The sequence below is a fragment of the Suricata suricatta genome, chromosome 5 (genome assembly GCF_006229205.1).
Source record: "Suricata suricatta isolate VVHF042 chromosome 5, meerkat_22Aug2017_6uvM2_HiC, whole genome shotgun sequence".
NCBI classification, from domain to species: domain Eukaryota; kingdom Metazoa; phylum Chordata; class Mammalia; order Carnivora; family Herpestidae; genus Suricata; species Suricata suricatta.
This window is the reverse complement of record NC_043704.1, coordinates 69,579,975-69,596,742: the sequence shown is the minus strand read 5'-3', so window position 1 is coordinate 69,596,742 and position 16,768 is coordinate 69,579,975. Positions and strand designations below refer to the sequence as shown.

Sequence of the window (16,768 nt, the reverse complement as noted above, 5' to 3'; positions counted from 1 at the left end):
AGTGTGTTTTTATGTTATTTGGAATCTGCATGGTATCTTGTCATCACCGGGCACGCAGTAACATTCCATTGAATAAAAGGATGAAACTAGTGTACGCATATATTTGAAACAATTTTCTCTTCTACCTCTAATTTCATTCTTCTCTGTTAACAGATCTTTTTTACTTAGTCATGTGTTCATGGTTGTGCCAACTAGTTTGCTTCTTAAATAACTCGACCAATCTAGTGGTTTGGACTTTATGTTCCTGTTAGAAGCACTGTCTTGAATTAAATTTTTTTTAACATTTATTCATTTTTGAGAGACAGATAGAGCATGAGTGAGGGAGGAGCAAAGAGAGAGAGGGAGACACAGGAGCAGAGAGAGAAAGAGACACAGAATCTGCAGCAGGCTCCAGGCTCTGAGCTGTCAGCACAGAGCCCAACACAGGGCTCAAACCCACAAGCTGTGAGATCATGACCTGAGCCAAAGTTGGATGCTTAACCAACTGAGCCACCCAGGTGCCTAGAAGCACTGTCTTGAGTTAAAATGTTAAAGAACATATCCTAAAAATCTTCCTCTTTGGGGATTTTTCACGTTTCTTTTCATGAATGCAATAAAGGTTCATGTGGAAAAGGCATAAAAATTGTGACTTCTGCAGGGTTGTGGTGCAGTGGGGCAGGGTGGGGAACTGGATTCTGCATTACAGATTCCAGATTTCACAATTTGAAGCACCTCCTTTAAACAAACCATTTCCCACTCTTCATCCCCTCACATCCTTTTTTAAAAAAATAAGAATAATTCTCTTTTTGTTTTAAGAACAACTTCCTTCCAATATTTCTAATTGTTTCATGAGATAGATGAAATTTATTTACTTATTTGTTTTTTTAAAGGTTTATTTATTTTTGAGAGAGAGTGAAAGACAGAATGCAAGCAGGGAAGGAACAGAGAGAGAGGGAGACACAGAATCTGAAGGAAGGCTCCGGGCTATGAACTGTCAGCACAAAGCCCAGTGTAGGGCTTGAACTCATGAACTGCAAGTTCCTGACCTGAGCCAAAGTCGGAGGCTTTAACTGACTTACCCACCGATGCGCCCCTAGATAGATGAAATTTAAAAGTATTAGGAGGTTAGGTTGAATACTTTCTCCTCTTTTCTCTTTGTCTAGAATGTCTGTTTAACTGCCACAAATGTAACCTTGTCTAATCAGGAGTGTGCCAATGGCAACCAGGGCCAAAAGATAATAGTTTGTGTTTGTGTGTGTGTGTGTGTGTGTGTGTGTGTGTGTGTGTGTGTGTGTGTAATCTGGAATTCTGATTTGTAATGGTTATGAATCAAAAATTGAAAATTGCAGGACTACGTCCAAGTGTTCCCAAATGATCTTTTTAAAAGGATTGCTGAGTTCTTTTTAGATAAAAGCCTCAAAGGTGTGAGTCGCAGACACACATTAAGGAGATAGAAATTAAAACAAAAGTCAGTTCCAATGCATTACAAATGCCTTAAAATTGAGCATATTTAGGCTTCCATCAGCAGGAAAAGAGGTCGAAGCAGGAAACCAAGGTATTTTCTTTTGTTCACTGCCTTATCCTGTGTGTCTAGAACAGTGCCTGCCATATAGTAGAACTCAAGAAGTGGCTGATGCAGCTGTGAGATAAAAAGACGGCATCCATCAAATCCCAAGAAAAAGGACATAGTGAGTTTTTCATCTCCCCCGGTGCTCACTAAATCATGTCTTCCATGTGTATGTAAGTCAGTAATAGCAAGCAGCAAACGAAACTTTTTAAACCCCATTCCTGCAATTGAAATGACACCATTTGGCAGGAGACCGGAGACAGACATAGTAAAAGATGGAGGCTTTCCTCCCCTTTAGCACAGCATAAAGTGCAGAGAGGATAAAAGCCCTTGCCATTGGTGTGGGGTTGAGAGCAGTGTGCAGGGGACACTCACTGAGCTGTCCAGAGCCAGCATCAGCGGGGGCTGGCTGGATCAGAGGCTCTCCGGAGCTTGTCCTAAGTGTATACATCTCTCTGCAATTTCCAATTCCAAACAGAACCAAGCAGAGCATTAAAAAAGGACAGTAGAGGGATGTGGGTGGCTCAGTCAGTTAAGCGTCTGACTTTGGCTCAGGTTCGTGAGTTTGAGTTCCACGTCAGGCTCTGTGCTGGCAGCTCAGAGCCTGGAGCCTGCTTCGGATTCTGTGTCTCCCTCTCTCTCTGCTCCTCCCCCTCTCATGCTCTGTCTCTGTCTCTCTCAAAAATAAACAAACATTAAAAAAAAAAGTAATGTAGAGCTAAAAAAACAAAAAAAATTTTTTTAAATAAACATTAAAAAAAAGGATAGTCAGTAGATGAATATTCTGAACTTGGAAGACTCAATTTTAAGCCCTTATGCATGGGGAGGCTGAAAAATGACCACTAGCCCTGATACCAGGAAGTGGCTTCTCCGAATGGCCAGGGCCTGGTCTACACGGCATGTGGGGGGCGGGTGGGGGAAAGAATGGAAAGACAGATTGCTGGGGGCAAGGGTCTGCCTGAAATGAGGAAAAGGATACCTATCAGGGGTCCAATGTACACAGTTCTGCATCTTCTAGCAGTTTCTCTCAACAGGAAGAACTATCAGGGCAGAAACAGGCTGCCCTTCCTTACCACCTCAGAAGGCATCCACAGCTTACTGTCCCTGAAAGAGGCCCCAAGCCAAAGTCATATCCACACTGTTACTCCTTGCAGAGAGCCACCTCGGAGGACATTCAGACTTGCTTCTCTTGCCAAGGACCTGCTTTTTGCCATAAGGGTCACCTCACCTCAGCCCAGTGCCGCAAAGCCTAGGACCCACGTATGTGTGTTATACAGACAGGTGGCAGTAGCTGTCAGCAGTGAGGAAGTCACACTAAGCAGCCAGGCAGGAAAACTCTGAGCAAGCTTGTCCAATCTAAGCTCAAGATCAAGAAACAGAGTAATACTGACACACCTGCTATCCAACAGGCTTTTCCCAAGAATCCTACACTGTGGCCACAGGTAAGCCGTGTCCAGTTTTACGGTATAGTGCGCATAGATAGAGGTAGCTTCAGCTAAAGCTCAGACACCCCTCACGGTCCCCTTCACCTGCCCCATCCATTCTAGTCTCACTGCTGCGGCTGCAGATGTTCACTTCTAGCTTGGATTTTCCGAAAGAGTTAATTTACATACCCGCCAGGACTGCTTAACCCCAGACACCATACTCCTGTTGTCACTTCTAGTCCTCCAGGAAGGAGCTCGACTTTTTAAGAATATTTCTCACAGCCTGTTTCCCCTACTATTAGTTTTAACAAGGCATTCAGTCTTCTCGTTTTGTACTAAGAGAGCCTTTACTTTACTGACACAGAAGAAAGAAAGGGAAGTGATATGCCAAGAGGTCTGTGCAGAACTCTCCGGTAAGCTCCTTGCCCTGTGAGCTGCCACTTCTCTCTGCCCTCAGCCCCCCAAGCGGTGCCATCTCCCCACTCACGCCCCTCCTCCCGTGCAGAATGTGTCCAGTGGGAGACATACTCACTTGAGTCTTGTTTGCCTTGGACTGTCGCCAGCTAATCCACTTTAACATTTTGTCTTGCTCTCAAATTTGATTTCTCTTTCCACCAAAATTTTTAAAAACAGAGTTCGTATTTATGCCGAGCTGCAGCAGGACTCACTGCTCCCAGGCAGCTTGGAGGCAGCGATCAGTCACATCTCCACACTCACGGCCAAGCTCTCAGAGCCCAACCAGAGTTTGCCTTGAGAGGCCAGAAGACTCTGGGGCAGAATCACTCCCCGGCCAAGGCCACTACAGGAGTCACAAGTTCTTGGTATCAGAGTTCTCTTTCCCTGCTTTGCCACATGCCAGCCCTGGAGGCGCTGGCCTGGGCTGGAGAGCCACTTTGTGATACTTGGGTAGCACAGATGGGCATGGGTCAGGGCAGGGTAGTGGACAGGCTGTAGGACGAGGGGACAACACTAGTGTTTGGCTTTTGTTTACAAGGTTCTAAAAGTTAAAGAATCAGGGTTATGGTAAAAGTACCATTCTTAACCCAATTTATTTAATAGGCAGGAGACGGAGTCAGCTTTCAGCGTTAGGTCTGCCATTAACTGGCTTTGTGACTCTGAGCAAGTCACTTCATTTCTTTTAAACATGTCCATGAAGGCAGAGGGATAGACCATCTCTAAAGCTCCTAAGCCTCTTTCCAAGTTCCAAACTCACCTGGAGTCAGATCGGGCCTCTGGCCCCTGCTGCAGCTCTCACACATAGACCGGATCTACTAACAAATCACCTTTTGCAGTTTCCCTATTTCTATAACAGATACTCAGGCACTCCTGCCTCTAGAACCAAAAAGATTTCTTGTGGCTGCCATGCCCTGAGCATCATGAGGGCACAGCTGGGCATTCCTGCAATCTGCCTGTGGGCGGCAAGCTACTCCGGCTGCTGTAGCTTCTGGAGCTTAGTTGCCTTTCCAGACGATTGGCAATTTTAAAAAGTAGGTCTCTCAAGGGAAGTTTTTAAGCTATGGAGTATGAATCAAAATATTAAGTAAAATAATGTCATCATGAGAGATTCTGCCTCATGAATAGGTTGCATTTTTCAGCAAAGTGTATTTCACACCCATTGGTCGTACGCAACAGCTAGAAGCCAGTCATTTATTTGAGTAACTTTTCATTGAGAGGAAAACCTGTGACCTCAACTCCTCCCACGTTATCAGTTTGCTCTGAAAAGCCAGCACATTTGTACTGTGTTGAATATGGCTTGGGAGAGAACCCATCAGTGTTTCTTGTGGGAGGGAGGGGAGACAGGAGCACAGGAGGAGGGAGCTTCTGGCTCCCCTGGAAGCAGGCAATCATCAGCTTCTTGCTGCCCACAGCCACCTGACCCCTTTCCCAGGGCCCCACCCACCACAGGAACTGTACTAGGAAAAAAACCATCTTAGAACTTAATTCTGGACTTGGGTTACTCAGAACCTGTCGGGGGTGGGCGGTGGGGTGGGGTGAGTAATGGATCACCATTTGCACTTAAAATTCAAAGGGACTTTGGAGCGATTAGCGAGTCCTCCAGAAGAATCAGCATTCCTCTACCTAGAATTCACATGGCAGTTCTGACCCAAAGTGGTGTGGAGGTGAGGTGTGACTGCCTCTTAAAGTCAAGCTTGGGTTTCCGGTACATCCTCTCCAAGCCCTGGTAACTGGAAGTAGAATGATACACTCTTCTCATTTATTAAGGGTAGAAAGTGTTTGGTTACCAGATAGGAGGTAACATAAACCTCTCCCTACAAGGAAATATCTTAGGGCCCTCAGGCCCCACTGAGATAAGGGCATGGTAGCGGAAGTCCCGAGGGATCTCCCCATCACGTTTTCTTCCGTTTCTGGTAGAGTGCATTTAATGGGCTGGATTTCCAGAGGGTGGTTCAGCTGTCCTGGCACCACAGCTAAATGTAATAAGCTGTCACAATCACATTCTGGAGACTCAGCCTTGGGGTGGACCATCCTGATGGTTTTTAAGAATTTGCTGAGCAAAGAATATTACCTTGCGTGAACTGATAGGATATTTATTAGTCCTGACACTAATGAGTCTCCACATTTCTAGATGTCTGGTTTTCTCTTCAGTGGCAAAACCCAGTGATTTGTGGGTTCTTGAAACTCTAGGAAACATGTTGTCCATTTTCTAGGAAGCATGGTCCATGTTCATGGGAGTGCCTGGCACTAACCCAGACAAGGACCTAGCAAATGTTTCCTCTGCATGCACTCTTTCATACAGAATCAAGGCTCCACGACATGGGCCAGGCCATCACCAGTGCACCAATTCAAGGGTTGGACCTTCTCTGACAATAGCCTTTGCACCCTGTGGCTTGCTAAGTACTCCTAAAGTGTAGGCATCAGGATTACCAAATTCTGATAAACCAGGTGAGGCTCTGAGGAAGTCTATTCTCAGAAGGCTCCTGCAGTCAGACTTCTCCAACACTTGTTACAGATATGTTACTGCAGTGAGTGACACTGTCGGAATCCTTGGACTTTCCCCTTAGCTGAGCCCGAGATTTTCCTACCAATCAGTGAAACAAAATTTTGGCCATGACCCACTAAACTGATTTGACAGTCCAGTTTAAAAACTATTAACTTAGATCCTGAAATCTCCAGGCTTCTTCACGCATTTCCCTGTCCTCCTTCATCACACTGCCATTATCAGCCCACCTTGTATCTTATCTTAGCTCGCCTTGGCTTGTACTTGAAATTCCTCATTTGAATCACATTCAGCCCTGGGATGTTCTGACAGTGTTCTTGCCCTTAGAATTTTTATGGAGCATAGCATCTGCAACTCAATTTCACTTCTGCTTCCCTGTCTCCAGCCAGCCTAGACATGTCTAGAAATTCATAGTGATTTTTAATCAGAGAGTGTCTCTACCAGGATGAGTTTGTAATGTTCAACAGAGTAAGCATTTATTGAACATCTCCAGCATGCCTACCCTACACGGTAAATATATGCACAGGGCCCATCCCTGTGCAGGTGGCTGCTTCTGTACCATTAGCTGTAAATTATTCAGCACACATCCATCATGTTGAACAAGATACTTCTTCACTGCCACTTCATTCCTAGCCTAACCTCCCTAGATTTCTATAATTCTGTATTTCTTTGAAGTGTGGTTACAAAGTCCCATCACTTCATAGTACACATACATACAGAACAGTCTTTCACAGTGCAATGCCCAGAGTAGCATGAGCATACTTTGGGAAGAATAGAAAGGGGCTCAGAGCACAAGAGAACAAAGTAAGCACACCCATTTGCCTTCATAGAAATAACACTTTTGCATGAGATGGGTGAAAGGTAGAACTTAATTATGCAGATCCATCTGAGGGTTAAACAAAAGCAACATGGGGGAAAGTGATTAATGCTATTTACTGAAGCCGCCATGCTGGTTTTGTCAGCACTTAATGAACAATGAAGAATATCAGACTGATTCCTCATCATGGGAGGATTTACAACACAAGTAAGCAACCTCAGGCCCTCTGCTACAGAGAAAAGCGGCTGGGCATTAGTCTTCTATCCTTGATCCTGTCTTTTTAGCAAGTATTTGGATGAAGCCACAGATGGTATGTTTATCTAATAATGCTGGGAGATGTAGCTGATGTACTGGAAAAAATTTATATTCAAAATATAAACTTATACTGAAAATATACTAGAATACTGGGATGGAACTAAACAGGAGAAAATCTGATAGATATAAAGTGTTCCAATACTCAAGTTACTAAGTCACCAGTGCAACAAGTGTGGTCCACAAACCCAGGTATGGAGATTTGATAAGCCAACACTGTGCCCCACTCCTAGACACATGTACCATCTTAGGGAGGAGACTAGGCATAGCAGCCTTAGAACAAGAAGCTGAATTTGAATTAATTAGATCACATCTGCAGTATTAAGTACCCTTCTTGGATGCCCCACTTTATACAGATTGTTACACATTGAAGGAAATCCTGAGGAAGGCAACCAGGATATGGGACGGGATGAAAATACACTGAGGACTTATAGACAGAAGATTAGAAGACAAGACAACCATCTTCAAATATCTAAAGTCCAGGGTTGCCACTGGCCCACGATGCTACAATTTAATGATTAAAATGCATACCTGACAGTAATGGATTAAAATCAGCTACTAAAATAACCTGTGAGCCAATGCTGACAACAAATACTAAGGCTAACAAATGGAAAGAGCAGTAAAGTTGCTCTGTTTACACATAAGTAAGTTGAAGCTACATCTGCTTAGGAATAGTATAGAAAGGAACTTGCTGATAGTCAATGAACAAAGAGGGCAGAATTTGACTCAAGAAGGAGATCCTCACAGCCTGTTAAATAATTGTGTACTCTTATTCATAGCGCCTAAACTTTTGTTTTCCCTCGAATAATGGTGGAAAATGAACCCTTACTGAATGTCGTACAGGTGTCAAGTACAAATGTGTTTTACGTAATCTTCCCAAGGACTCAGTGAGATGGGTATTACTTGTCTTACAGATAGGGAAATTAAGGCACAGGAACTCACACAACATGACACAGAGGGTAACCACCAGAGCTGGGATTTGAAGCCAGATGTGTTTCAACTCCTTCCACTCCATCACAGCACATAAAATACACACAAGGTGATTGGAGAGGTGCCGTAGGGCCCCACAGCTCAAGTTGGTTTGTCATGTTCTTTAATGGGTATGGTTTCCTCATCTACCCAATATAGCAGGGCCATATTCTAATTCCTCTGGATCAGAAAAGGAAGACTGGGGCCTTTTCTAGAAACCCATTGTTAAAATGATCCTGATTCCTGTGTGGTGACTCACAGCTACCCTGTTGAGTATGATTCAATTTAGCTGAATCAGTCCATTTGGTTACCTTGTTGTTTTTCAGAGTCCATTCACCTGACCACTTGGAAATCAACAAGACTAGTTTTCTGGTCTTCTGGTACAGTCAGGGGAAGGCTTAACACTGTTGATAACGTCTATGAATTCAAAGGTACCACTTAATGGTTTTCTGGATGAAAGGGAGTGTAGGTGAAGGAGGGCCTATGGCTGTCCTGTTATCACTGTTCTGTGTTAGAAGAGTAAGAACATTCTAAATTATAGCACATGGTCACAGACAGGCCCTCTATTTTATTCTGAGAGTCTGACTATTCCTAGGTAATTTTTCAGGTGTCAGGTACAGAACACAGAATCTCTCATGATCTCCAGACCTGCTGCCCATGCTCCCAGGGCCTGAGAAGGGATTTGGGGATTCCTGTTCCCAACAGGCCAGGTTCACCAGCTGACTAATGCTTTCCGCCTGGAGGTAAGGGAACTTCTTGGCTTCTTTAGTACACTTAAAAATACCATGTTTGTATATTGGCTGTTATCAGACCAGCTTTTTTAGCTGCCTCTCAATTCTGGAATTTCCTGAGATCAGGAACTATGTTCCTTCTGTTCATTCATTCCACAAGTCTTTCCCGAGCATCCATGTGTGCTGTGGGCCCAGGACAGCAGTGAAGCAGACAGACAACCTTGCCCTCATCAGGGCTTAAAGGCCTGGCTATAGAGACACACACCAAATGAAAATTACACAAAGAAGGATTCACATTCAACAAATAGTCCACATTGCTCTACAGTATCCAGCACAGAGCGTGGCACATGGTGGGTGCTTTTTCACGAATATGTGACTAATGTTTTTGTGGAATGTGCAGGAAGGCCGACCAGCTGAGTTAATCTTAGCATTCGGCTACAACGCCTTGGCTTTGAGAGTGAGGGAAAAACATAACTGAGGCAGAATGATTTAGGTTCTAGTTCCAGCTTTTCTACTAATGACTAGAACTTTCTTGGTTGAGTCACTCAATCTTTCTGGGCCTCAGTTTCCTTATTTGTAGAATAACACGTAAGTACCCAAGATTTCTCATTAACAGTGACACGCCTGCCATCAGAAGTGTCTAATCTAGCCTCACTTACCTTGCCAGAAGACAAGGAATGGCTGGAGCTCAAGACAAGACAAATGGCCTCGTGTCTAGGTCAGGGCTGTGGGAGGGCGGGGTAGCAGCTGGAAGGGATGGACCCCCTGGACTAACAGGCTCTCTCTGCACATGGGAAGCATTGCAGTTTGCTTCCCACCCACTGACTGTTCAAAAAGAAACATTCATTCATGGGATATTCTAGGTTACATTTCTAAACAACATCAGAGGAGAAAGGGAAGTACAGGAAGTTTTCTTTGTATGTTTTTACAAGTGGGAAAAAACAATTTTCCATCCACTTTGATAGTCAAAAATGGCTTAGAAACTTGTAGGCAGGACATCAGACAGAATTAGCTTGAATGTCCTTGAATACTAACCTAGAGTGTGTTTTAGCATCATAATCTTGGAAAGTTTGGGGCATAGTCTTTTTTTTCCCCCAGTAAGAAAAAAAAATTAGGAAAAATCCTAATGAATGCAGATCATCTTAAAAAAAAAAAAACATGTAACTTAGAAAAAAAATGAAGCAAGGAGACAGCCTGTTGCCTGAGGCTGAAGGACTAGGCCAACATATTGGGTCTTCATAGACTAGGGCCAAGTAGTCTTTGGAAATCCATACCTTCATTTATAAAATCGCTAATATGCAGCAAAAGAGAATTTCATACTCTAACACCTTAAGGTAAGTGAATGATTGTAGGGTTAGAGTCAAAAATCTTCCTGTTCCTGCTGCAAATTGAGACAGCTGAATTCTTCTCTTCACTTGAACAAATACAGGGTCTCTACTATAGTCTCCTTTCTTTCACTGCCCTCCAGAGCTACTAACTTCTGCTTACTTGCTCCAAACCATACTAGAACAAGTGACCAGGCTTTCTCCCAAGACTACTACATCCCTCCAAGCTGCTTCACACACCACCATGTCTTGGTCCTCTGTGCTTCAGGAACTGATCCCTGATACTCTGGCCCGAGGAAGGCATCATTTCCACTGGAGCCCCTTTGGAGAGGAGGCCCTTACCAAACAGCATCTCTGTGGTCATTTACCAAATCATTGGTCTTCGTCTAACTTTAGATGATCCCATTCAATCATTATAAATAGGAGCCAGTCATAGCCACTAAGGCCTCAGGAAACTATCCCAGCCGCCTGAGGTCTAGCTTCCCACGAAGCACAGCCACGCAGACAGCCCAGGTGGGACATCTCTAGAGGACAGGAGGCCTAGACCCACTCACCCTTCAATCTTGCTCCTTCTGCTAAACTCTCACAGCACTGTGAGAGGGCTGGCTGATCACCTGGTCTTCTGTGCCCTCAGACAACATCTCCACACTACGTCATAGCTCCTCCAGCCCTGCTCTTTCTACTTTGGCTGGTACAAAGAGACAAAAGGCTCCTGAGGCTGGGCTCCATAGTGGGAGAAGTTCCTCTGAGGGTAACTCTCCAGGGGTGGATAAGCCAACAAGAAGTCTTGGGGGAAGGAAGGTTGGGACACTGTCCTACCTTGTCACTGTCCACTGTATTCTGAGAGGTCCTAGAGGCAATGGAGATGGTGTCTGGCTGGCTGCTTCCATCCCCCTGGCTGTCAACATCCTCCACTCCATCCCTGCAGGAAGAAGAGAAAAAAAAAAAACAGGGGTGGGGGTGGGGGGAACCACTGTGGGTTTAGAGCACACAAGGATTTCCAGCTGTGCTGGCAGAGCAGAGCCTCAGCACTTCCGAACAGGGATTTGTCTAAAACTATCCCACTAAAGGGACCAGTCCTATGTGATTTTTGAAGATGTCACCTCTTGCACTTAAACACACAATCCCTGTGCTGATAACTGAACACAGAATGATCCACTTCCCCCCATAACTCCTCTGGCCATGGTACAGAGGAAGCCATTATTTATTTATTTTTTACTGGGAGTGGGTCTATAATAGGCAGTGGGAAGAGCTGTATCCTACTTAGAACCAAGGCTTCTATCCAGCTGACTGGGTCATCTCTGACAACTCCAGAGTTTAAGGTATTTAAGTAGTTTTTCTGCAAGCTGTAGGAGGGTGGGGATTAGTTTACAGCTGGCCTATAAAGAAAAGAGAACTGATCAGATATTTTGACTTATATTTCTTCTGCTTAAGAAAATGACATATTTCCTCCAGGGGAGATAATCTTTCGGGAATTCCTGATGTTGGATGCTCAACTCCTGTGTATGGAGGAAAAGATTATTTCCTTCAGTTTGATGGGTCCTGTTGCTCTTGTGCCATTTTATGATGACTTCTTATTAACACAGAAGGCCAAGGCATCATCTCAAAGATCATAGATTCCACAGCAGCTTTTTGAGTGAGCTGTGCACTCTTGAGTGCACTCCTGGCTTATGGAGCCCTTCCTGGGCCACTGGACCATGTAGCTGTCCCACTTATGTATCCCTTCAATTCTCCAGCTTAAGAATTATGTCTCAGTCCTACACTGAATGCATGGCCAGGGCAAAGGGGGATTAGATGCCTGGGAACTGATGAGGCTGAATGATTAGTGTCAGGAAAGACTGAAGGAGGTGTGGACCAGGACTTGGAAAAATTAGCTCATAAAAAACCAGCTCTTCCCATGGGGACTTATGGAAATTACTCCCCTGATGCTACTTATGGAGAAGTAATAGCATCAGGGACTTGCTGCCTAAGGATGATACCACCTGGGCAAAATGCCCCATATGCTGAAGCCGCCTCACAGAGTCTAGACAATTACGATCTGGTATATGTGGACATGAGTGTGCATGCGGGTGCAGTATCTTCCAGTCATTAAAAAAGTGCCTTCTCTTGTTCAGAATACTTTTAGGTCAACTGCTTTCTCACTGCCACTTGCGGGGCTGAGAAATGCCAACTTATTTTAATAATGTAAGCCACACATTCGTAGGAAGGAAAATCTGCTGTAAGATGAAAGTACATGATGCATTTCAAAACCAGGAATAAAGGACTTGTAGATCATCTGCTGTTTTAGATATCTGGGCCGCTGCTCCCCACCACGTGCACAGAGTTGAGAGTTGGCTGTACTTTGCGCTTCCCACCATTCTGGCCCATCGTGGGCCCTTCTGGTCCACTGCAGATGCAGCCAGTTCTGAGGGAGGCGGGGGCCCATCCAGGAGAGCAGGCGGTGTTCTCCAAGCCAACTCACTCCTCCGCAAACTCTGTCCCCATATCTTAGGAGCCAAGCTAATGAAGTTACAGACAGCCTGACTGTCCTCTGCAGAATCTGCCAAGGCTTTTCACCCTCTTATTTCAGGACAATGACAGAGAAAATGTGGGAGGCATTTCTAAGATATGTCCACCTCATGTTCTAGAGATGCTCAAGCTCTGCTACTGTAGGAAAAAGGGGTGCTTTCATAGGGAAACTTGAGCCAGCCTCACCTGAATATCCTTTCCTGCATGCTCCTGGACATTCAGTTCATAACATTTCTACTCTTCTATATTAAAGTAGGGGCCTCCTACAGCCAGTTCCACCGCTAGTGCTAAAGTAAGTCTACCCTGTTCCTGGACTCTGGATGCAGGTAACTGAAATACAAACAATTCCTCCTCCAACACAGGCATAATTTGTCCTTCCAGCACTGAGCAGTGACCTTATTCTGGCCATGTAGGTCTTGGGGCTTCTGCCCTGTGGAGGTGTCTCTCCCTACCTTAGTCACACCCTTCTTTTGGCTACTACCTCCCTTTGTACTAATGCTGCTACCCCCAGGTCCTCAGTCCATGTATCCTTGTTGGCACCACAAGGTCAACAAAACCCCTGAGATTTACCCTGTTCATGAATAGGAGAGGAAAGGAGAGCCTGTTGCCATCAATGACTATCACTAGAACTCCATTTTGTTTTGTTTCATTGCAGAGTTAGCATGATGGTTTTGAATGCTTTCTTTTGAAGTACCCTCTAAAAGAGTCATTGTAGGTGACTGTCACATGGAGACTCGAGAAAGGAACACTTAGGAAGTCTTCCACCCGTGTAGGGCAACTGGGATTCAGGAGGGCCCAGAGAGATAAAGATACAAAAAATCAGCCCCCCTCTACCCAGTAACCCTGCTTATCTCAGATAAATGAAGGTGAGGACTCGGGGGTCACACAAGAGCTGCAGTGATAACCCCACCATACCATCCCCCACCCATTACAGTGCGCATAACTCGTTTACTGTCCTATGTAGTTCGCTTACGGCCTCCTCCCCTCCCAAAGCCTTCCCTGGACACTCCTCTCAGGTGCTCATCTAAAGGCCTCTCTGAATGAATTTTTACAGCATTTGCTGTCCCCATCGGCAGCACCAGTTCTTCTAGTCTAGCCATTCTGTATGTGAGATACAACTGTTAGATGGTTCTCGAGGGAAAAAACTCACCATGCACCTTCCCCTTCTCTTCTCAGAGCACCCTGCAGAGTGTCTCTGAAATACGATATGCTCAATGAAGCCTTGCTTAATTCAACTGACAGTAACTGGTGAGATGGTTAAAGAGGAGATTGCTCATCTGAGATACGACTTCACAGAGAACGGTGCCAACCACAGACCATATCACCTCTGTGGGAGCAGAGGGCAACCCCATTCCCGCTCCCGGAGGATGTGAGGCAGTGCTGGGGGGAGAGATGCTGGTTACCTCTTACTATTGTTCCTCTGTTTGGCTGGTGTTTTGGGGAGTTGAATTGGCTCTTTTAAAGCTCCTTTCAGGTGGATGATCCTCTCTTGAATCACCTCTCGAATGTTCTTGATCCACTCCTGCTTGGTCTCTATGTTGGAGGCCTGGGGTGCCACAGAGAGAAACAGTAAACACCTCCACTCCCTTTGCCCTGCTGAACACAGTTCTCAATCCTTCTCCTTAACCCATTATTTTTAAGGACACCAAATGTTTGAGGAGTTCATTTCTCAATTTTGCACAAATGACTCTTCAATCCCAGGGACACACTTCTGCAACTCCTAGAATGGGGCTCTAACCTCAAGACTCAATGAAGACTTGTACAGGGGTGATTTTCAAAGTATTTAATACTCCATGTGGCACTAACCAATACCAATGCTCCCTGGGGTGGGAGCTCTATGGAGGTCCCCCATTGGGCCAGGGATGAACACACTAGTTACCAGATGCTGGAAACTCTGGGGAGCTCTGGAGGGGTAACAAGGGGCATCTGAAGGCAGTGGCTATTTGTCAAGTGGTATGGATCTATGTCAGCACGTTCAACTCCTAGTATGACTACATAGGCTTATGCTGACTGAAGGTCAATGCTGGTTTTTAGCCTGGTATGCATGTCAATTGAAGGCACTTCTACCATTTCATGACTATCCCATTTGTCTTTGTGGATTTTTTTTCAGGTAATTCTGTCTCATGGTAAGTGGTAGTTAGGCAGGCAATTCCGAGTGAACAAGTGTGAAACATTTGTCAGGAATGGACCATCTTTTCCTTGGTGACAGATAAGCAACTGACTGGTGGGCACCCCATCTGCAGGGTGGTCAGACGTACGTTACCACAAGCACATTCCCAGGCTGCATGTGCTCTGGAGAGCTGGAATGACTCCTTAAGGCCGTCATCTGGAGAAAGGCCCTTTCTTAGTACTCCTTTCAATCAACAGAATTCCCATGCTAGTGTGATTTACTAGAGCTTCTAGGATATGAGTTTCCAGAGGACAAGGTCTGTAATATGTAGCTACAAGCAGCACTGAGCAAAATACCTTCTAGGTGTTCAGAAAAAAGTATTGAACGGACATGGAACAACTCAAGGTTGGTTTTGTCAAAAGGTCATTTGTCCTTGCCCTTGAAGGAAACATATGGACGGAACATATCTAGGTGGCCCCTGCTGAGGAAGCCCAGCAGGCTACTCCCTGCCTCCCTCCTCCACGTTCGTTTGAGGTGATGGACTTAGGGGAACACAGGTCCTTGAGATTTCAAGTCTACGTCCATGATAGAACTTGCTTTTTAATGCCCCTGTGATACTGCCCTTCCCAGTGGAGTCTTTAGGTCCCAGCTTTCAGGAATCATGTGCCCCGCCCTCTGCCCTCCTCCTGCCCCTACCCTCGGCTAGTGCTCAGCCCCAGTGGAGGGCGGTACTTACTTTCAGCACTGTTTTATTGTCTGAGGAGGGGGTGCGCCCAGACCACAAGGCGAATTTGCAGGGATCACCTTCTACGTGCTCGGTCACACCCAGCTCTGAGGTCTGTAGACAGGAAATGCCTATGAGAGGCGGGGAAGGGGAGGGCAGTGGGGAAACTTAGGGGTGGGGTGGGAAGGGAAAGGTGACAAAGAGGAGAGGACCGAGGGAGGGGCTTCTGTCAATCAAACTTCAACAGACTGAAGCTTCTCCTCAACCCTGGCTGAAAGGATCTACAAGCACCTGCCTGATTAGCAGGTAGCAGGGAGGGAGGGTGGAGAGGGAGGCGCTAAAAGCAGACGTCAAGAAGAACGATGGAATAACTCTAAAATGCAGAAATGGGAGTTGAGGGGGCAGCTTTCCAAATAGGAGGTTTTTTTCATGTGTCCAGGATGGTTTTGGTGTGGCGCCAGGGGAGAGATGAGCTGAGTGTTCAAGAGCACTTCCTGCCCAAGGGCTCTATGACAATAGGGAGACTGTCTTACCCCACCCACCCCACCTACCAGTAGCTTGTTCTTGTAAACATATTTCGTGTGTCCTGAAGAGTCTTTGATCTCCTTGCTAAAAACCAAGGAGATCTCAAAGAGGAACAAGTGCCGCTCTCGCCCCTTCCGGATCAGCGACTTTGGGTCCCACACTTGGAAGGCATCCTGGAGAATCAGCTCTCCCTGCACATCCAGGTTCTCGTCGAACCCTGAAAGACACCCGTTTCCATCTTGTGGAGTTTCTCTAGTGCCCTGTCTGGGTGCCATGGTCCACTCCCCCCTTGGAAAGGTCTCACTGACTGTGAGCCCTCGGTTTCCACATTACTTTCTCTATCTGATTCCTGAGACTCCTAAACACTTGAGTAGATAGCTCTAGGGAATTGTAATCAGATCCCACTTCCTGCACCGGTGTCCTACACATAACCAGTATCAGTGGGATCTTCTCAAAAGCCTGGGACTTCCTACAAGGGCAATCTCCATGTCACCTTCTTCCTCTACAGCTCCCCATGGACTTGGACTCAGAGCTGAGTGGGGTTGAGGACTGCCTGATGGAGTGCCCTCGACTCCACTTTATTTATTGTTGCTGTATTTCTTATAGTCCATTCCCAGGACTCTTCCCCTTTGATGGTTCCTGTCCAGTGGGGTGGACAAGCCTTCAACAGTTATATTTATTCCACTTTAAGTTTGAACAGGGGTTCTGAAACTTAGCGTGCGTAAGAATCTCCCTTCTGCAGAGCTTGTCAAAACACAGATTCCTACCCACTCCTGTCCCTCGAATACTGGGATTCAGTAGCTGTGGGGTGGAGCCCA

At 45.7% G+C, this 16,768-nt stretch overlaps 1 protein-coding gene across 1 annotated transcript in view; it reads right to left on the bottom strand.

Moving 5' to 3' along the window:
* Positions 1-16,768, bottom strand: part of KALRN (kalirin RhoGEF kinase) — a 609,954-nt gene that overhangs the window by 151,510 nt on the left and 441,676 nt on the right. Inside the window, exons 30-33 of the mRNA XM_029938721.1 lie at positions 15,977-16,167; positions 15,438-15,539; positions 13,995-14,137; positions 10,903-11,005 (exon numbers count right to left, since the gene is read on the bottom strand). Coding sequence (XP_029794581.1) covers positions 10,903-11,005; positions 13,995-14,137; positions 15,438-15,539; positions 15,977-16,167 — 539 coding nt within the window. The remainder of the gene's footprint in view (positions 1-10,902; positions 11,006-13,994; positions 14,138-15,437; positions 15,540-15,976; positions 16,168-16,768) is intronic.